Source organism: Cupressus sempervirens, chromosome 5 (assembly GCF_028749045.1).
Source record: "Cupressus sempervirens isolate cs-2001-9-10 chromosome 5, ASM2874904v1, whole genome shotgun sequence".
Lineage (NCBI taxonomy): Eukaryota > Viridiplantae > Streptophyta > Pinopsida > Cupressales > Cupressaceae > Cupressus > Cupressus sempervirens.
In genome coordinates, this window is record NC_143122.1 from 454840648 (window position 1) to 454863631 (window position 22984).

The following is a 22984-nucleotide window of genomic DNA, read 5'->3' on the forward strand; positions in this document are numbered from 1 at the left end:
ACTAGGGAAACCCTAGCCAAGGGAAAACCCTAGTGGGGATGATACCCACTAGATAATATACTAATATATATGTTCCTTGTTAGAGGATGGACCTTGTTAGGAGTCAATGAGAAAATTTAGTATAGATAGTCCCTGTTAGGAGACTTTGAATCCCTATTAGGAGATTCCAACCCTGTTAGGAGTTGTAGTACAGTAGATGCAAGAAGAGCTCACTGCCCAAACATGCACTTCCAATTATAAGAATAGCTCACTGCCCAAACAAGTAATTAGTCTTCAGGTATATAGGTGTTGTAACGTCTTTCTTAACTGATCCCTGAACTCAGCTCGATCTCAAATCACAAAATCAATTTCTGAAAACTTCACATATATTGCTTCACTGAAAGTTTGCATATCACTTATTACAATACAATTGCACACTTCTTTTCACAAGATGTACTTTGCATAAATACCATGACTTTTCACAAATTGTTGCTAGGTTGGCTAAGACCATAATATACTTTTCCAGCTTAAAGTAAACATCTAGAATGTCAGACCTAATTGGTCAAGTAATTATTTTGTAAACAAAATAATTCCTTTACCTTTAATTTTATTGTTATGTTTCACTAGTAAAATGTGAATATCTCTTTTCTGTATTGTCTATAATGATGTCTGAGGTTATAGACATCATCATTAACATGTATACTATCTCCATCTAACTTTGCTAGTCATAATATGACGTCAAAAACATTTTACATATAAAATAATGCACTACTGTAAACCAATTTCATACTTAGAGAATTTTCTGAGTACCAAAAGCCAAGTATCTTTATTTTCGAGGTTTACCAGAAGTATGTACATCACGTGTTGTCATTAATGACAATAATTACATCACTGCATATAGCCAATTGTCAACAGAATTTACTCTTGAGATATCATGCATCACTTTTGAAGAAATTTATTTATAGAGTCCATTTAGATTAATCTTGCATATTAGATCATTTATTGCTCATTTAGATTAATTTATCATTATTATTGCATCAAAAATACAATAATTTTTTTTAAAAATGCATTCATATTAAATTCTTCATTCTCGTAGTGTCTATAGTCACTAAAAATGCTTTAAAAATATGAGAGCATTCATACTCGCATTAGAGAGGAGGCAATAGGTCATCTTATTTGATTAATCATGTTTATTTCATTGAATTATTTGATTGATCCAACATTCATCTAACTTATTTAAGTGTTGTGTTGTAACAATAGGAACCAAAACTTACATGCTTAATGGGACCCAAGATAGACCTAAAAAAATGATTATTTTCCTTGGTTGACATGACTAAACTACCTAGAGAAGAGTTATCCTTTCCTAGCCTATTTGATTTCCTAAGATCATTATATTTCCATAATTGACAAGTAAATCTTTTTAAAATCATGTTGTAAGGAAAAAATAATTTTACTATGTTTTATCACTAGTTGGAGTTTTGATGAGACCACTAGAGAATCTCTAACAATTTATTTAAGTTTGTCATAAATTCTCCAAAGCAAAGCAAATAGTCAGATTTGTCACATCTTTTACTTTCTCTTGAGTAACTTTCTAAGAAGACTAGAGAAGAAAATCTCAAATCTTTCAAGCTTTGGGAGCTTTAAAAATTTAGTCTTTTTATAATTCAAATATCTTACATATTATAAAGTTGAGGTGGAGATTTTTTATGATTATTTTGAAGCTAGTGATCCCATAATTTAATAAAATTTGTGGAAGCTAGTAGTAAGATAATTTTTTTAATTTAGCCTATTCTCTCTTGGTGGCTAAAATAACTTTGTAGATGCACTTCATTTAAGTAAAATTTTGAAAAATTAAAAATAAATATCAATTGATAAAAATTAAAAGATTTTAGATGGGTGACAAGAGACCCCAAACAAAAAGGCTATTATGATGGGACAATTTCTATCCCCCCACTTTTTTCAGTTGCCCAAATATGTAGTCCTAAAAAAGTAAGAGTTATTATTTTTAAGAAAATACTGTAATTAATGGTATACCAATTTTTATTTGATATAATAATATCTCTCACTTGTCAAAAATAGATCCCAAAGCCTGATTGGACACCATGCTTAGACAAAGGGATAAGGCTAGTGCTCCTAAGGTCTTATGAATGATATAAACTCTTCATAAAAATAAATAAATAAAAGTTCAAAAAAAGAATGGTCTAAGAGCATTTTTACTATTTTACAAATTTCAAGACTATACTTGATCATTGATCATCACACTAAGTTATTCCTTGTCATAAAAGACAATTCTTCAATATAAAAGTTTAAAATATATAAAATAATGTTGTGTAATTTTTTCATCTATATGTTTATCTATAAATGAGACAATTGTGTAAGTTACCAATTTGACTACATCCATAAGAAATGCAAGCACAATAATATATTTATTATGAATATAATAAAAAAGATATAATGTTCTTCATCGAGAAGATTTTCATAATAAAAATTATATAATTAAATATGTTGGAACTAATTTGTTATATGTGTGTGTGTGTGATTTTAGATTTTTCAAAAAAATTAAATGGAAATATATAATTTTTTATTTTATTTTAAGAGACTAAAATAAAATAAGAATAATAAAGAAATAAAATGCTACGAGATTTTCACAACTTATGTGAATATTCATTGCCAATTTCTTTCTCTATTGGATCGTACATTTATTTTATCAACATTTCACACTTAAGAATTAATTCTAATTTGATTATCAAATAAACTTTCATTGTAAATTTGTCAATCTAAATTGACTTGAAAACATGTCTCACACTTCAAACCAACTAACTAATGTTATAATAGTCCCAAACCTAAGTGAAATTATAAAAATTGTAACTAATCCCTAATTTAATCATAAAATTTTGAATGTTTGCACAAATACATTATTTTTTATGCAAGAGCATCAAGATTAGATTTTGTGGACCCTATGTTCTGTGAGCTTAGGGTTATGTTCGAGGCATATATGTGGACCTTGTCTTATGTTTGCATAACATTTGGTTTGAAGGTGGTGGAGTTAGATCTCTTTAGGTGGCTGCTAGTAATGTGTTCTTCATTTCTTGGGTAGACTTTGGGGATTGATTCCATGAGCTTCAATCCATGGGAGTTAGCTTATGCAATCTTAGATCTAGATCATTGGATGGTGTGTGGGCCTATGTGTAAGGCTACATAATATTATTTTATCTTATGAGTTAGTTATGATTGTAAACTCGGGGCATGCCCTATGTTTTTATTTAATTTAATCTGCCAAGTTGACTTGTGTCTTGCTAGTTATAAGTATAGAGTTAAGATTTCTAGAGTCATTAGTTGTTAGGATAGAGTAGCTAGGAGCATCTTGAGGGATGATAGCTAGGATTTGAATCTTTTCATATGAGGATTGAATTTTATTCTTCTTTGTTATGGTTGTAACCAAGATGACCTTACAACCCGACATGCAGGATGTAAATCTTATGATTATATTATGAGAATAAGTGTTGTTTTAGATCTAAATATCAATGTTGTTGTTCATTTACCATTTTATGGTTACTTGCTAGGGGATAGGTCACCTCCAAGAGAGCTACACCTGACCTTGCATGGTATCAAATGGTATCAAAGTAGAATCTGATCTTCTGCTAGTTGTGTGGTCAATTGAATGACTATGAAGCCCTAGGTCTCTTTGTTGTGAGGTGATAGATTGTGGTTTTAGCTTGCAATTGTAGAGGACTCGTAGATGGATCATTTTGGTTGTGAAACGTTGATGTGAGAAGATGAAGTTTTTCTTGGGTGAACATATTGCCAAATTGAGGTAGGTTACAAAGATGGAAAGTAGATCCACAAGTGTGAGGTAACTAGAGTTTTGCAATCAGATGCACTTTGAGAGGAACCTAATGGAAAAATTGGGTTTTGGGCAAAATTCAATTAGAGGATTGAAGAGATGATGAGCTTTTGTTTGAGTTGGCATCTACTAATTAGAGGGAGAGTTGTCTAGTCAGTTAGAAGGAGTATTCAAAGAAGATGACACTTTGCTGATGAGGAAGAGGTAAAGGTTGACTTCACTGAAGTTGATGAGGTATGGGTTGGTTTTCATGAGAAGATGGACATTTTGACATGGAAATTGTAGAGCATCTTATTGTGGAAAATGAGATCATTGATTATGAGAGTTTCACTTGCATTGATGAGGAATCATATATTGTTACTATGCAAATATGGTTTTGGATTCACATGTTGTTGCTTATAGGGTTGGGTATTCTATTGTTGTTGATATGGACATGGATCTACATGTTGATGATATAAATGTTGCTACTAATGTGGAGTTGGACTTACATGCTACTAATGTGGATTCAGTTATTGCTGATGTGGTTTATGATCTACATATTGCTACTATTTTGGATTATCATGTTGTTGTTGATATGGATTTACTTCTTGTCGATATGGTTGAGGATTTATATGTTGCTATTGTTGTGGACTTGGATTTACATGTTGATTCTGATTTGGTTTTGGATTTTAATGATGGTCTTAACATGGATTTTGCATGTGAGGATTATATTATTACTAATTGTGATAATAATTTGTGGAGCAATATGTTGTTCAGTTTGTTCCTATGCGCAAACATGTTGATTGGGTTGTTAAGATTCATAATATTTTGATGTTTGAATGGATGAAATAAAGATGTTGGACTTTCAAAAAATTTCTCTTGTCCTTGATGGATTGGAGGCCTTTGGTGAAGATGAAGTTGGCCCAAGATACTTCTTTTGGCATCAAAGTGTGGGACACACATTTCTATTTACCCCGAGAGTCTGATGTAGGAGCATCGAGCTTGGATTTTGTGGACCTTATGTTCTGCAAGCTTAGGGTTATGTTTAAGGCATATCTGTGGACCTTGTCCTATGTTTGTATAGCTTTTGGATTGATCATATTGGAGTTAGAGCTCTTTTGGTGGTTGTTGATAATGCATTCTTCATTTCTTGGGAAGACTTTAGAGATTTATTCTGCGAGCTTCGATCTGTGGGAGTTAGCTCATGCGATCTTAGATTTGGATCGTTGGATGGTGGGTGGGCCTATATCTAAGGCCGCATTATGTTATTTTATGTTATGAGTTAGTTATGATTGTAAACTTTGGGCATGTCCTAAGTGTTTATTTGATTTAATATGTCAGGTCAACTTGTGGCTTGAGTGTTTATTTAATGTAATCTACTAGGTCGACTTGTGGCTTGTTAGGTATAAGTATAGATACTTGAGATGTCTAGAGTCATTAGTTGTTAGGATAGAGTAGCTAGGAGCATCTTGAGGGATGATAGCTAGGAGTTGGATCTTTGCATATGAGGATTGAGTTGTATTTCCTTCTTTGTAATGGTTGTAATCAAGAAGGCCTTACAACCTGACATGTTGGATGTAAATCTTATGATTAAATTATAAGAATAAGTGTTGTTATCAAATCTAGATATCTATGTTCTTGCTCATTTACCACTGTGCGGTTTCTTACTAGGTCACCTCCAAGGGAGCTACATCCAGCCTTGCACTACATCAACTTTTCTTTTGATTTAATTTGAAGTTGACAGATTCTCAACAAGCCCACTCTAGACCAAGTCTTAGTAAATGCAAGGCTCCAACATTCTCTATTACAACAACATATATAAATGCCACAAGATTAACCAAGTTAAACGTTTGAAAATCATAGAGAAAATATAAATAAATATATCATTAAATATATAAATATATTAAAAAAAAACATAATATATAATATAATAATAATAATAGTCTAATATCTCATCTTATTTGAATCTAAGATGAATCACAAGAATAGTAGAATCTGTATCTTCAAAGAATGAATAAGACACTTCCATAGTTAAACCTATTTAAGTTGGTACTTCATTTACAAAACCCTCATAAATAGTTTATCTTATAAACTTTTCATTACAAAAAAAATCTTGATAATAAATATTATAACAACCCTCCTAAATTAAACACCATAAAATGTTTAAGTAATACAATTTTTTGATGAACATAGACTATAAGTTTTTTTTTTCAAACTTTCCTTATATAATTCACAAGGAATAGGGGAGAGGACCCAGTCCTTGAACACCCTAACTTCACGCTTATCAAAACCTTACATAAAATTTTTAAATCACTCACAATTTTTTACAGTAACTTACTTGGCGAGTTGCCTACTTATAACTAAGGCTTCAAGTCCCCGTCATTCGTTATGATGCCACATTAGCATGCTTTTTGCCAAGTTGTCTAAAACAACCCAAAAAAAAGTGAGACCAATGGTTGTGCATAAAGGGTAGCCATGGTTGAATAGCTGATGTGGCATCACATCAGTGGCTAGTTTTTATAACTAAGGGTGCATTTTATTCAATTTTGGGTAGTTAGCATTGTACTTTAAAATCACAAGATTGGTACAATGTTGTCAAAAAAATTGGAAACTGGACATTAAGTCAATAAGTGTAGAAAGTCACAAGTATTGGTACAATGTTGTCAAAAAAATTGGAAACTGGACATTAAGTCAATAAGTGTAGAAAGTCACAAGTATTGGTACAATGTTGTCAAAAAAATTGGAAACTGGACATTAAGTCAATAAGTGTAGAAAGTCACAAGTATTGTTACAATGTTGTCAAAAAAATTGGAAACTGGACATTAAGTCAATAAGTGTAGAAAGTCACAAGTATTGGTACAATGTTGTCAAAAAAGAAGAAGGGAGATTTAGTCAATAAGGGCCTGTTTGGTTGTTGGAATAAGATTGGAATAGGAAGAGAAAATTAGAATATATTTTATATTTGTTGTTTGGTACGCTCAGTGAGAATTGGGAATTGGAAGGCATATTCCAATTTTGCCCATAAAATGAGCATATGTCTATGCCAAAAAAAGTTGAAACTAGAATAGCCATTATTATTCCCAATCTATTTTTAATAAAATAAAATAAAATTTAATTTCATTCCAATTCCATTTTTCTATTCTACTTTTCAATTCCTATGCCAGCAACCAAACGAACCCTAAGTGTAGGTATAAGTGAACAACTCTATCAAAACTATTGAAAATAGTTCAACTTAAAGTAGGGGGCCTCTCCCTATTTAGATTTGCTGAATAGCCACGGGTCTACTTAAACTTTCCCTATGTCTTTATCAATCTTTTTACATATCCCAAAGTCCCGTGTGTGGGTAGCACGTCATGGCTGACGATTTTTTCCACATTCTGTCTACAGAGTTTCGCTTCAACTTGAGCTCCTCTCGCCCCAGAATTTGCTACTTTTTGACCAATGAAAAATTTATGACCTTCCTGAAGATTTGTTTTTCTGTGTTTTTAATCAGCCTACCCCACAATTACCAGTAATGCGTGTCACCTTAATCTCAAATTTTTGAAGTTGAATAAACAAAAGCTCTGTTTTTTCAGGAATGATTTGAGAGTTTAGAAATATTGCATGGATTATTTTTGTTATTGTCTCCTTTCATATATTGCATTCCAGAGATGTTTTCAATGAGTTTGGATCCGTGCTTACATAGAATCTCACTCGTCTAGGCTGGTTTTAATTACAGAGATTTTGGGACATGTTTGGAATATTTTCAGCATTTGTTACATGCAAATGATTAGTATCCTTGCATTCTCGAGAACTGATTTGAATCCTTGCATGATCAATTTGCAGATGAATTGATACGATATGATGAAGTCCGTGCACTGTACAAATTAAAATGTTACATTTTTTCAGTGCCTGATGATATGTTTTGAGACGTCTCTTCCTTCAAATACATTTGGGAAGCGGAGAAGCAGGGGACCTATTTTGTGAAAGAATGGTGATGACTTTCAATGGTAAGCTCATAATTCTTGCATTTGTAGATTTTGGTAGATTTCTTCTCATTTTTCCAAAAAAATATATGCAAAAGATTTTCATTGAACACATGTACGAGAAAATTAAAAGTATCGATATCATCCACGTTAAGGTCTAAAACTTTCCAAATATTTTTGCATCAGTGAGCACCTTGATGCACACGAACACTAAACTTCAAAATTTGGTTTATTGAGTTTAAGCTTAATGCATATGTATTGGACGTCATTCAGGCCTCCTGGCTTATAAAGGGTGATATTTAAGTTTTGATCATTTGTTATTTTAAATTTATCACGAACTTCTTCGACTGTATAAATTCTCGCTTTAACTTGCATTGAAATGAGTTCATTTGTTTGCGACAGATCTCTGGATCAATTTTTGCGGAGAGTTAAACTCGCTACCTTATAGTGCAGACTGTGGAGAGACCTGCCGCTTACCACTATCTTTCAACACTCAGTTTCCCCAAAACTTCCGATTGCCTTCATGCAGCAAAAATGTTTTAATTTTGATCACACATTTGTTATTCTTGCTAACATTTGGAATTATTTTGCTTCTCAAATGGTTTAGGCAGACAACTATTCTCAGAAATGCGAGGCCTCGAACACATTTCCAAACATCCATTGTAACAATTAATGTCATTTTGGGTATAGTAAATTTGGGATCGGGGTTTGTCATTTGGTACAAGAACATATGGAAGGGGACTTCCATAACTCCCCTGCACCAATTGCTGGTCCTTTTAGTGCAAGGTTTAGCATGGCTTATGCTTGCTTTGTCAGTAACACTTCGGTGGACGGAGACTGTAAGAAATTTTTTTCGTGTTTGGTCGATAATCACTTTTTTGTTAGAAACATTGGATTTTGTTTCTGCTGGGTTCAGTTTTATCAGTTCCGGACAATCTTCAACTCAACTTTTTTTTGCTTTAATTTCATGGTTAGCAAGTTGTTTGATGCTCATCTGTCTTTCAAAAGAGGATTTGATAAATTCAGGGGGTAGTCTTCTGTCGGAACCCATTCTAAATGGGCATAAGCAAAATGTGTCTTTGGATTCTGATCAGGCCCAGGGTGATCCGTTGCTAAAGATTTCAAATCCAGAAGTAACTCCATTTGCCAAAGCAGGGATCTTTGGGAGGATGACGTTTTGGTGGGTGAATTCTCTTTTGTCTAAAGGTAGAAAAAGACCTCTTGAAGAAAATGATCTGCCTCAAGTTTGTGAGGAAGATCAAGCGGAGAACTGTTACTTGAAATTTACTGAAGAGCTAGCTAGGCAAAAGCAAAAAGACCCATCTGCCAATCCGTCTGTTTTCTGGGCTCTGGCTCGCTGTCATTGGAAAAATCTGGTAAGGACTGGAATCTATGCTTTTGTCAAAATAGCCACTCTATCTTGTGGACCACTTGTTTTAAATGCATTTATTGGATTTTCACAAGACAGTGAATCATTCAAATACCAAGGCTATACTTTGGTTGGAGCTCTATTTCTAGCCAAGCTCCTAGAGTCCCTATCTCAAAGGCAATGGTATTTTGGCACCAGAAGAGTTGGTCTCCAGATGCGCTCCTCATTAATTTCAGCAATCTATGAGAAACAATTGAAACTGTCCAATGAAGCTAAACAGGTCCATGGAGCAGGAGAGATCATGAATTATATGTCTGTAGATGCTTATCGTATAGGTGAATTTCCCTTCTGGCTTCATCTGACTTGGACAACAGTTCTCCAGCTTGTATTTGCTTTAAGTATCCTTTCCCAAGCAATTGGATGGGCCACACTAGCAGCGTTGGTAGTTGTCATCCTAACCATGATTTGTAATTCTCCATTGGCAAAATTGCAGCATAAATTCCAGACAGAACTAATGTCAGCCCAAGATGAGCGGTTAAGGGCTGTCACAGAAGCTCTTGTCCACATGAAGGTACTGAAATTGCATGCATGGGAGGAACATTTCAAATCTGGTATTGAAAAGTTGCGCAAGGTAGAGTACAAATGGCTATCAGCAGTTCAGTTTCGGAAGGCCTACAATTCAATATTGTTTTGGTCATCTCCTATTCTGGTTTCAACTGCAACATTTGCAACATGCTATTTTCTTGGAATCCCTCTAACTCCCAAAAATGTTTTCACATTTCTAGCCACTTTGCGATTGGTTCAAGAACCTATTAGAGTAATTCCTGACGTCATTGCTGTTATCATTCAAGCGAAGGTCTCCTTGGGGCGTGTCATTAACTTTCTAGAAAGCGACGAGTTGACAGATAGGGCTGTTGAGTGTGGAACTCAACAATGGTCTGAACACTCTATCTTTGTCAAATCAGCAACATTCAGCTGGGATACCAATTCATTAAAACTCACATTGAGAAATATTAATATTGAGGTTAAACATGGTCAAAAAGTTGCAGTATGTGGAGAAGTTGGATCTGGAAAATCAACTCTTTTAGCTGCGATTCTTGGGGAGGTACCAAAGCTGAGGGGCAAAGTGAGTATCCATTTGCATATTCTATTCCCTTAATAGCAACCTATTTATGATGCACTTCTCTGATCTGGTTCTTCTGCAGTTGCAAGTCTGTGGCACTCTTGCATATGTTTCTCAGACTGCATGGATTCAAAGTGGAACTGTGAGGGACAACATATTATTTGGAAATGCAATGTACAAGCAGAAATATAAAGAGGTGATCCAAAAGGCCTCACTCGAGAAAGACCTGATGAATCTTCCCTTTGGTGATCTAACTGAAATTGGAGAACGAGGTGTCAATCTGAGTGGTGGTCAGAAACAACGTATACAACTTGCTCGTGCTTTATACCAGGATGCCGATATTTATCTTTTGGATGACCCTTTCAGCGCTGTTGATGCCCATACTGCTACTAGCCTGTTCAAGGTTCATAAATGATGCTCAATTTTATTTATTTTCTTTAGGGTAAAACCTCCTGATATATTCTGCAGATGGAACAATTTTATCTCCAGCACATTTCCAGGTTGTGGTTTTCTTGCTTCCTTTGGGTTCATAACGATTGTAGATTCTGATGTGTAGGAGTACATAATGGAGGCACTTTCCCAAAAGACGGTGATCCTTGTAACACATCAAGTTGATTTCCTGCCAGCATTTGATACTATAATGGTTAGTGTAAACTTGTCTGGTCTTGCAAGAGCTGCCTGACTATATATGTACTGCTTAAGGGAGTTGCATCAGGATGCTCTTAACTTACTGCCACCAAATTTTATTCCTATAATTTATAAGAATTATTTAATAGTAGAAATTTCTGCAACTTAACATTCAAATCTAACAATAAGGCCACATTTTATTGCAGTTGATGTCCGATGGGGAGGTTCAAATAACTGGGAGTTATAAAGAGTTAATAGCCTCAAGTGAGGCATTCCAAGAGCTTGTGAATGCACATAACGACACAATGGGTTCTAAAAAATCAGCTGTTACAATACCGCCCTCAAAAGACAAACCTGCGAGCCAAGAAAGAGAAATTCAAAAGGTCATGCCCCAAAAGCAACAAGATAAATCATGTAGAGTACCCAAACTGGACCAACTAGTTCAAAAGGAAGAAAAGGAAATGGGAGATACTGGTCTGAAACCATATGTTGACTACTTGAAACAGAACAGAGGTTTTTTGTATTGTTCCATTGCTGGTCTTTCTCATCTTCTATTTTTGACAGGACAGATCTTGGGAAATACTTGGATGGCTGCTAAGGTGCAGAGTCCCCAAGTCAGCAAATTAATGCTAATCATTGTTTACTCAAGTATTGCATTTGCTTCTTCAGTTTTTCTTTTCCTTCGGTCAGTCTTTGTAGTCATCTTGGGGCTTGAAACATCCAAGTCTTTCTTTTCTGAGCTTGTGACTTCCTTATTCCAAGCACCAATGGCATTTTTTGATGCCACGCCATTAGGAAGAATTTTAAGCAGGGTATGTTTTGAGCCCTATCACTATATAATTGTTCCTTTTCTTTTACAGAAGCCTCATTCAATGTATGCTGCAATACTGATTTGTTCTTATTTTTCTGCATATAATTACCAGGTTTCTTCAGATTTGAGCATTCTTGATGTTGACCTTCCTTTCAGCTTTGTCTTCACAATGAGTTCCACTATGAATGCTTACAGTAATCTTGGTGTTGTAGCTGTTGTGACGTGGCAAGTTTTGTTTGCTGCCGTGCCAATGATTTACTTGACATTTCAACTTCAGGTGAATCCTTATTTGTTATATTTAGCTGCTTGATAAGAACTTCACAATTTTGTGTGTTAGTATACCAAGTATTGTCCATAAGGCAACAACTATTTCTGTGACAATATTTGCTAGAGAACTAAAATTCATTTTTTTAATGGGAACAGAAATATTACTTTGCTTCTGCTAAAGAATTGATGAGACTCAATGGAACAACAAAATCACCCATAGCAAATCATTTTGGTGAGTCCATTTCAGGTGCGGTGACAATCAGGGCTTTCAAGGTGCAGGATCAGTTTATGAAGAAGAACTTAGATCTGCTTGACAAAAATTCAAGTCCATTTTTCTACAGTTTTGCAGCAAATGAATGGCTGATTCAACGTTTAGAGGTATTAAGTTCTATAGTTCTTTGCTCATCTGCTCTTGCTATGGTCCTACTCCCAGCAGGCACCTTCAATCCGGGTACATTGTAACCAACCATAATTTGTTTGCTTGCTTCTTCTAGATTCTCTGTTTTAACAATACGGTATTGTAGAAAGAGGATCTTAACTAGTTATTTAAACTGTTACAGGTTTTGTTGGGTTGGCTCTATCTTATGGCCTCTCTATGAATATATCACTGGTTTTCAGTATCCAAAACCAATGCACACTGGCAAACTATATTGTATCTGTAGAACGCATTAAGCAGTACATGTGCATTCCTAGTGAAGCACCTGCAATAATAAAGTCTAGTAGACCACCAGAGAATTGGCCCTCCCATGGCAAAGTCGAATTGCAAGACTTGAAGGTATCTTTAAGTGGGCTTCCTAATCAAATGACATAAAGCCAATAGCTTTTAAAGTACATTTTTTTGTTGCCCGGGGTATAATTTGAGCATGTAGTGATGTCTTTTCTAAATTTTATTCCATGTCAGTGCAGATTAGGTACAGATCAAACAGTCCTCTTGTTCTTTGGGGAATTACTTGTACTTTTGAAGGAGGGCAAAAAATTGGAGTTGTTGGTCGAACGGGAAGCGGAAAGACTACTCTCATCAGTGCTATATTTCGTTTGGTTGAGCCTGCAGGGGGTAGAATCCTCATTGATGGTTTGGATACTACCTCCATTGGACTTCATGATTTGAGGTCACGGCTTGGAATTATTCCTCAGGAACCAACTCTTTTTCGTGGAACTATTCGTTTCAACCTTGATCCATTATCTGAGCACTCAGATTTGGAAATTTGGGAGGTGCTTGAATACTGTTTGACATTATTTCTGTTTTCATTGTGTCATACATAGCAGAAAATGGGAAGTAATCTAATGTTTGTTCTCTTTGATAAGGTTTTGGATAAGTGTCAACTTGGAGATGTTATAAGAGAAAAGGAAAGTTGCCTTGATGCACCAGGTAAATTTAGTACTGAACTGTCCTTTCCAATATATCTCTGAGTTATCTAATAGAAAACTGAAGCGGAGCCTACACTATGCTTTTTCTACCTTTAATCTTTCACGAAAACTCCAATCTTTGTATATAAGACCATCTTCTGACTGAAAAATTATAATCTCTATTCATGCATTATGAAACATAAGAGAGTACAAATTTCACACCATTCACTCTTTATTGTCCATTTACACAAATCATAGTACTTTTTCTTATTTATTGTCAGCTATTCATTAATGTTTCTGAATATTAAATACAGACTATCCTCATCTGGAACCAGCCCATCTTTCCTATTGTTTAACTGAAACAGCTTAATAACATAACTACCACTGGAAGTACAGATTATTGCATCATATATTACACAATTTAATTAGCAATTGGACACATTTTTATAGTTATCCACTACCCATGCTATATTTTCTAAATGCAAGCCTACATGTCAGTACCTTGCTAACAAAAATTACAATCTAAATCACTAACACCTCCAGATTCCCTCAACGAAAGAAAACAAACACTCCTTATTATTCTCAACCACCTTTGAATGAAGTCCTTGGCTGTGAATTCTTCAAGATTCACATTTATAACATCTTCATTCACTTTCTTTTGCTTCTGTGAAAAACTCTTTGATATCTTATACTCCATTATAGTTTGTGGGTTTTGTAAAGTAGGCAGCTATTCATGATGTGATTCATGCAACTTCATTGTCTCATTCTCGTCTCTAGGATGGTATCTTGTTAAGTAATCTATTCTTTCAAACTCATTACATAATTTTACATTTGTCTTCGTACTACTCTTCTTTATCTTCCTTTATTATTTCTCATCCTTTCTTCATTTATGACAATGTATTTGTTTGATGGTACTTCACCCTTCTCTTAGTTTTTTCAATCATCTTAAAATACGTCTTTGTACATATCTATGCTTTTTTAAGCATAAAAATAGTCTTCCTTGAATCAATTTCTCATTCACCCCTCAAAATTTTAACTTTTTCAGTATTGAGCTCAAAACTCAGTCACCAACAAATGACAAAATTATAAAAATATATGTTTACATTTACATTCAAGGAAGCAACTCAACATATTATCTCTCTTTCCCTCCCAACCTCCCTTCCCTCCCAGCACATCATCTTAACTAGATCTATTCTCTGAGCATCTTTGGAAGCTCTGATACCAATTGATGCGAATATTTGTCATCTGCAAGAAAAAAATCGAAGATCATCAGGCAGGAAGTGAAAAAGAGCAGCAAACAAGAAACTTACAATTTCTCATTTACTTCTAATATAATGGGAAACTAAAATGTCCCGCTTCATATGTTGTCAACTACCGTCCCTTTATCCTTTCAAAAATAGGAATCTATTTTAAGCTATTTTCTCTGTCAAATTTATTTCCCCTCCTGAACTTCAGATCCAACAACCATTTTTTAGGACAGCAAAGTCAAAAGAAGTGATATTATATCTGCATTTATGGGTTGGTCATGTATTGGCAACTTTCTATGACTGGCAAATTCCATTTGTTTGAGCTTCTGCATCAACAACATTCTAGATTCTAGATTGAAGATGCTGCTAAGGTATATAAGTAGTATGTTTTGACATTTTCTGTCATCCATAAAATGCAGTGGAGGATGATGGAGGAAACTGGAGTGTTGGACAGAGACAGTTGTTTTGCTTGGGGCGTGCATTGCTCAGACGGAGTCGGATACTAGTCTTGGATGAAGCAACAGCATCCATTGACAATGCCACAGATTCAATACTCCAAATGACAATTAGGGAAGAATTTGCAGAGTGCACTGTAATTACTGTTGCACACAGAATACCTACTGTGATGGACAGTGATAGGGTGGTTGTGATCAATGATGGTGAACCCTGGCATTTTTTATTCATTTCTCCATTGCTTTCATGGATTGCTTTGAATTGAACTTTGGATGCTTGAGCAGACTGGTAAAATTAGGCATGTTCTCCACTATTTAATTTGAATGATAATAATTTCTTTGCATACAGGTGAGATGGTGGAGTGTGATACGCCATTGAAGCTGATGGAGAGGGAAGGATCATTATTTGGAAAGCTTGTGAAAGAGTATTGGGCACACACATCAGAAGCTTTTCATCATGCAGCGGCCATTCAATGATATCTCTTTGAATGCAATCTTTCCTTGGTATAAAAGTTTTAAATCCAAGACTTATTTTATCATTCTTTACCATTTTGTTGATGTTCACATAAATGATGAGATTCTTTGGTATATTCCATTTGTCTAAGGACAACCATAACGATAGGTTTGTTCCAATTTAGGAAGATGGCTTACAATTAGCTCTTTTGTGCAGCAAATCAGCTTTCCATTGGTTCCAGAATATAATGGACAATGCTTCGAACTTTGGACCAATGGCACCAAATTTTGTGAATTCAAATATTTTTCCTGAAGTACTTGTTTTGGTTTTCAGAATTTGAGCAGGAAGTGCAATGATATTGGACAAAAGTGCTGCAAAATCTGCATCTTCCTTCAGCTTCTTATTTTGCATAGAATGCAATCTCTGCTAAAAATGGCAAACTTGTATGGTCTAAAACAAATTGAAGGCATGAATTTCTGAGTAGTGTTCAGAGATCTCATATTTTAAATTTACTTGCATAATGTAAGTTCAGATGGACAAATCACCTAAAACCCGAACTTCAAATCCAACCAGGATTGAAAGAGGTCTGACTGCTTGAAGAAAGTTTATTCACATAAATATTTAAGAATTTAAATATTCATGTTGGCTATACATGCACTACTTAAATTTGAATATGAGAGAGGCTTGATTGGTAAACCCTTATATACACTGGCACGGAGAGCTGAAACTTTTGAAGAACCAATCACTTATCATAGTTAATTTTAATAGAATCCATTGTAAGAAAATCTGGCTTGGTCTGGTTAAGGATGCATATTGTAAGGAAACATTGAAACTTAATTGGTTGAGATCTTGAGAATGATTTCCACTTGCCTATGATGAACATTTGATATTTGCAAGGTTGACAATATTAAACCTAGTAATTTTGACAGTAATAACTAAGACTGACTTGAAACATTAAATTATAATATAGCATAACAAGGTTAATGCCACTTAAAAAACTTAAAAAACAACTATAACACTAAACTACTGCAATAACTAGAAGCATCATTGAAGATGTTAAACCCAAGATAGAAAAAGCCTGGATTCTCATACTCTAGCCATCTTTCTGGATATTGGTCCCAAAGATGCCACATAGGTTGATGAGATGGAGACATATGAAGGATTGTGGGGGCTCCATTGGATGAAACAACTCCTCGCAGTGGTGGTGACTTGCACTTAGATTTTGATTTTAATGTCACTGTTAATAGATATTTTTTCGTTTTATAATTGAAACTTGCATTCTTCTGTTGATTTTTCTCTCTCTATATAATAGTCATGTACATTGATAATGAAAGCAGTTAAAACTTATTTTTTGACTTGTGTGAAATCTGAATTCAACATTAATACTATGCAATAAGGTTTATTATGTATATGATAGATGCCTTATCAATCTTATATAATATATATTTGAAATTTTTATATCTTTTAACTGTTGTCAGTTGCCGCTCTTAAATAAATTCCTCCCAAAAAAATCTGTCCTGGAAACAAGTCTGAAACCCTTTCCTTTGCTGTCCTTTTCTCAAAAACTTGTTGGAAACTAGTAAAAATTTCTAAGAGGAAGCATGGCGTACCCCAAGTTTTTTTTTTCAGTGTTCCACGTAGTTTTCTGACAAGGGACAACTTTTAGAGAAGAATCCAAGGGCCTAAGTTTGGAGATGGCAGGTGGCAGCCAAGGGGTGGCGCAAAGTACATGAAAAAATAGTTATTGAAAGATGAGCAAGGAATAAGAGCTGTAAATGGAACTTTTCCACACTATATAAAGTTTATACTAACAAATATAAAAATTCTGAAAATGATTGCATTGAAAATTTGAAATTTGAATATTAACAATGGTGGACAGAGTTTTGAAAATTTGGGATCAAAGTGCAAACCAAGATTAAGAATTGCAAATGGAACTTTGGCATAGTACCTGTTGTTATAAGTAACAAACCAATGATTAATAAACTTAAAAACATGAAAATGATTGCATTCACGGGTGGAGGTTCAGGGTCAAGGGGCAACACCCCTTTTGGGGGCCTTTTATTGTGGCTTTGACTATGGATATGCAGAGATTTGCAATAAGGGATATGTATTATGTAGATTTTTATGATCATGGCTCATCCTTGGTCTGATGCTTAGACTTAATAGTTTAATGGGGTTTGGGGTGAGAGTGAAGATTTAGAGAGGGGTCTAGATCAAGGGGAAGAGAGATAGAAATATGGAGAGAAAAGGGATAGCGGAAGAGTGCTGTGGAAAAATAGATCTAGAGTTCAAGGGAGATGAGAACAAGAGAATGCTGATAGGAGTTTGTTGTAACTGAAAATTGATTGAGTCTGAAAATTTATAAATCTTTTAAAACCTAGAATATGCATTATTACTCCTAGAGATCTAAAACCACTCTCAAACATCTTGCCAATATGTACATGGAATATAGCTCAAGTATAAAAAGGAAAACTGCACATTGAAATGTGAAATATTTTTAATTCAAAAAGAAAGGTTTTGAAGGGACCCTAAAACCCACATACAAAGCAAGTGCAAAGCAAGACAACTTGCAAACTAAACCAAAAGATATTCAATAAGCTTTTAGAAAAGACACAAACAAAGGAAGGGGAGTCCAACAACATAAAAACCCCCACTCACACGGATTGGTGGTCAACAAAGAATAAGTCATTAATGAATTGACCGCCCAACAAAATTAAGATTTCCCCTTAGCCCTCAACTTGTGGGTTGTAGGAGAAGAGTTGGATGGAAGCCTCTTTGAATGTTTTCCGTAAACCATAATCTACCCATCCTCAATCTTGGCAAGCGTAGAGTGTCAAGCCAAGGAATCAATAGAGTTGACAAAAGCAACAACCACAACACCTTTAATGACAAGGCCAACAGTATCACAACCAGCAATACCAAAACCACCATTCTCAATTAGGACAAGGCCAACCACATTAGGCCTTCCCTTGGAAACCACAATACCAATACACTAGTCATTTCCAGCAACAATGGGCTCTCCATCTTCATGTTGGGAAGAGCCAACAACATTATTCTGATCATCAGCTATAGGAACAAACGAAACTCTGGAGACATCATGATCAAAGCCAATTGTAGGAGGGTTTGTAGCAACAACATCCACCTCACCAAGACCAACAACCAAATGATTAGGAGAAGGGACAGTATCACCTTCCTGATGATCAACAATAGCCTCATAGGGCACTTCTGCCACTAATGAGGGCTTCTTGGACACTGTATAATGTTGCAACAAAGCACCCTTGCACCATAAGGAGGGTTTCTTAGACTTAACCTTGTTAGCCTCACACTTAGCAGCAACATCCCCAGTGTTGAAGTAGATCCTACATCTAAATGGAAGACCTTCATAATCTAAAGATTGAATCCAAGAGCCAATAGGACTACATAGTTCAATATCCACAAGAATCTAAGCATAGGTAGAATGCAAAATGTCAAAGGATTTTGAATCAGCATTAAAAAATACCTAAAGCCTCACCAACTTGCTTAAGAACAAAATCATGCCAAAGATAAAGAGAGAGGTTAGGAAGTCGTACCCAAAGAGGCATCTTATAGAAAGATTGCAATTGCAAGGTTGAAGTCCTTGTGCCAAGGTTTTATCATCAACATGAAGCGGTTCTCCCATGTGAAAAAAATGATCACAAAGGATGGTTCTCCTATCATCCACATTATCGAATCTTGCAATAAATAAACCTTTCACCATAGGAAAGATGTGAACAACACTAGTTAGATATGACTCCCAGTGCTTGGCAATCCAAGTGTGAAGCTCCTTGAGAGAGGGCTAGAAGCCCCTAAAAGGACAAATGATCACATCCATCTCGAGGGTTGTAGGCCTTTGCTCAATCTCTGAAGTATATCTTTATCCAAATTGATTGCAATGGATTTACGGGTAGGGAATGGTATAGAGACAAGCTTGGAACCAACCCTCAAACCCCCATCCTTAACAAATTGGGCATAAGAGGGCCCATTCAAAATCCCCACCACAATCTCCTTCCAAGCCACAACCTCTTGCAGAATAGCTTCATCTACAACAGAATGATAAATCCAAGACCTCAACAAAATTTCCCTCGAATGAGGCAACTTGGATCGAGTTGCAAACGAAGAAGAGCAAATACGAACTCCCCCCTCTGCAAGAGAGACCAAGCGATTGGCACCACATAACTCCATATCTTTGGAGTCCTGAAACATGACAAAGGCCTGCTAGAGGAAGCCCCGTCAATAGCCACACTAGCACTTGGTGGAACAAAAACCTGTGCGCGAGTGCATGCAAGCGTTTTCAAATTCACCATTGCACCTCCACTGTTGGCTTATTGAAATGTGAAATGTTATATTTCATGCATATATATCATATTCTTGAGATTGTCATGAAGGCAAGGATCCCATTTTCACAAGATATTTATTGTTTTTGGCTTAGTGACCTATCATCACCACCACTGTCCCCCGAATCTTAGTAGTGGTGACAAGTCGACAAGGGGTTGTCCCTATGTCCTCAAAATGTTCCAAACATGGAGACATGCCCACCTTGGAAATAGGAGATCTTTGGGGGGTGTGGAACTCATCCTTGTGGTACATTGATTTTTTTTCTAAAACATATGACAAAAAACTCCAACGAAATAGCTATAAAGGGGCCAAAACACACTATATTAGACTATTTGTTTGTATATATTTAAAAAAATAAAAAATCACAAAACATTCGTAATGTGATTTTTAATTTAATTAATAAATAGAAACAAATTGTCTAATCAAGTGCATTTTGGCTCCTACATAGACATTGCCAAACTTCAAGGGTAAAGAGAGAACAAATAATGAGTGTTTGCACCAAAACATGTACTGTGGTTGAGAAGTGCACAACCCTCAACACTAAAGAGAATCAGAACTACCATGTAGTGGCTATACAGAAAAGTAAAATGTAAAAAAATAAAGAAGAGTTTGAAAAAAATACTGAGCATCCCCCTTGGTAAGATATGCATTTTAGGTTGCTGTTTCGACGTTGCCAAACTACCATACCCCTTGTGAAAGCAAAAGTAAAGCACCTAGCAAAAGTACATGATGTGTGGAATGGAAGCAGCAAAGGGTTCATATCACATCAAACATATGGTGTGGGTAGAAAAGGAGGCAATCTGCCCCATAGGACCAACAATACTTTCTGAAATTGACAATATTCCCAAAGAAAAGTTTCTAGAATTACCATTAACTTTCTCTTCGGTGGTGGCTTATATTACTTGAATCACATTTCATGAATGACTTTGAAATGGATACATTGAAGAGTGCACATTCTTGAGAGACGTAAGACTTGAGTTTTACCTTCTCAACTGTAGTTAAGAGAATTAAGGTGAACCCAAATGAATGAGAGTAAGAGGAGTAAAACAATTTGAACAACTTTCACAATGTGTTTCTCTTCCTTCTCATATTTCTGTTCCAATTATTCTAGAGTTACAGAGCGCAAGGGTGAAGGCCTGCAAGATAAGGTGATTCAGGCATTAAGTCATTCAAGATTACTTTTCTATTAGTTCTCATTTCATGGGCTCTGGAAACGCGGCTTGCAACTGTTCACCATTTTACTTATCAGTTCGGATTTGCTTATAGGACCCTTCACGTGTTTTTGGATTCTTAGTTCACTTTATAAACAGTGTTTATCATTTGACCAACATTTCTTTTGAATTAAATTACAGATGTTCGGAGCTCTTGTATTGACTATCATACCATTTTGAAACAAACATTATTTATGATTGAACAAAAACAATGTTCAAGTTTTCACCAAAAAACTAGAAACATTAAAAAACACACTCGTACAGAGCTCTTCACAGTATTCCTGTAAATAAAATCTCCAGAACGTAATACATGGCCTAAAATTTAGCATAATAACCGAATTGGTTGCAATATCTTCTTACCTAGAAATCATGCCGCTCATATGAAAACAGTTCACTCGTAAAATTTTAGGTTTCTTGGAATTTAATTAATGTTGTGGAGGGCATCCCCAGAGATTGCACGGGGTAGGATTTTTTCAAATGGCTTCTCCGTCACTGCAAAATGGTCATCTGTCCGTTTCGATAGATGGATGGATGAAATTTTAACATCCATAAAGCTAAGCATAGTCTATGGGACACCCTTCCCACTAATAAATCGACTTAAGTAATTTGATTTTTTTTTTTCGTAAGTTGATGATGAGCCCATCCAAAAGTTGTTAGATGTAATATCCTCAAATTCGACCCTGGTCACATTCCAAAATAAATCCTTAATCACAGATCCAAACTAAGACACTTATCTTGCCAAAGGAGTACACCTGGTTTTTGTTTTGTTTCACTGGACTTGAAAATTTCAAGTTTTAGTTTGCTGGATAAGTTTTAGTTTGCTGGATACCGACTTCCAAACAGTGAAGTCTAGACACTGTCCACGCTTGTACAAGAATTATTTGTCATTTTAAAATAGTTATAATTTGTATTGTGGTGTCAATTTTTTTTTATCAAAGATATTGTTTTAGTTGATTACAGTGATGATTATTATTATTATTTTAAATCTTGCAGTTAAGAGTTGGAATATATAATTTAAATAAATATTATATAAATTGTATGTGATATGAAATAAAATAAGAATAAAAATGGAAGTATAATAATATAAATTAAATTTATAAATAGAACGAAATTTATCATTTTCTTATTGAATGTCGATAATAGTTTATATTTGCATAAAGATGAAATAAATTATAAATGTAGAATTTATGTAAATAATGGTTGTTTCTATATTTATAAGCAACAAAATGTTTATAACACACATCGAGTCAAGTCAAAGGGCTTATAGAATAAGAATACATTTATAGCACACCAAGAGTACCAAAAACAAATAGCAACATGGTAAAAGTTTTAAAACCAACTATTAACCACCATCATAGAAATCATATAGACAATCATATGCTTACTATAGGAACAAACTAAACTAGCCATCAACAAAGTCTTAAACCAAGAAATTAACAACAACATAATCTTTAACTTAAAAATACTCGAGGTATCATATGCCTTAAGGAGTTTCAGACAAAAAACTATAAAGGAAATTGTTAATACAAAACTTTGCACCCATGTTCGAGGCTTGTCCCTCGAGCAACCCTGTGAAACATGGAGACAAATTTCAAGTGTGGGACTCATGCTTTGAGGTTGAATCTCCAAAGAAGGTCAGCTTCCTTACAATCAAGGTGCACCAAAATTATAAATTTTGAGGAAAAGGGAGAAGGATTATATGAAAATTGAATGTAAAAAAAGGGAAATGTGGTGATGCACTAAACTGAAACATGGTTGCTACGTCTAGCTATAATAGACATCATCAATAAAATTTGACCTACACAATCATGGCTCTATTCAACCCTCCCATAAACCATACACCAAAACTACTAGAATGATGCAAAAGAAACGACTTTCATGATCCAACACCCATAAGCACATTTGATACAACATAAAATTTAGAATAATAAAAGAGAAGCTTTCAGCACTGGGCAA

The 22984-nt window shown here is 35.0% G+C and overlaps 1 protein-coding gene across 4 annotated transcripts; it reads left to right on the top strand.

Annotated features, from left to right (window-relative positions):
- Positions 1-7190: 7190 nt before the first annotated feature.
- On the top strand, positions 7191-16113 carry LOC149556736 (ABC transporter C family member 10-like). Of its 4 annotated transcripts, none has more exons than XR_016364766.1 (14): positions 7191-7313; positions 7628-7791; positions 8170-10262; positions 10342-10662; positions 10816-10902; positions 11093-11698; positions 11810-11974; positions 12121-12415; positions 12525-12739; positions 12866-13176; positions 13270-13333; positions 14978-15217; positions 15360-15514; positions 15681-16113. XR_016364766.1 is itself a non-coding variant. In XM_089831240.1 (14 exons), the coding sequence occupies exons 2-13, from the start codon at positions 7773-7775 to the stop codon at positions 15485-15487; spliced, it is 4539 nt and encodes a 1512-aa protein (XP_089687366.1). In that variant the 5' UTR covers positions 7191-7313; positions 7628-7772; the 3' UTR covers positions 15488-15514; positions 15681-16113. The 4 variants fall into 4 exon arrangements, 2 of the variants coding, with proteins under 2 accessions (XP_089687366.1, XP_089687367.1); XR_016364767.1 differs by having other exon boundaries at positions 15798-16113; XM_089831240.1 differs by having other exon boundaries at positions 12871-13176.
- The last annotated feature ends 6871 nt before the right edge of the window (positions 16114-22984 follow it).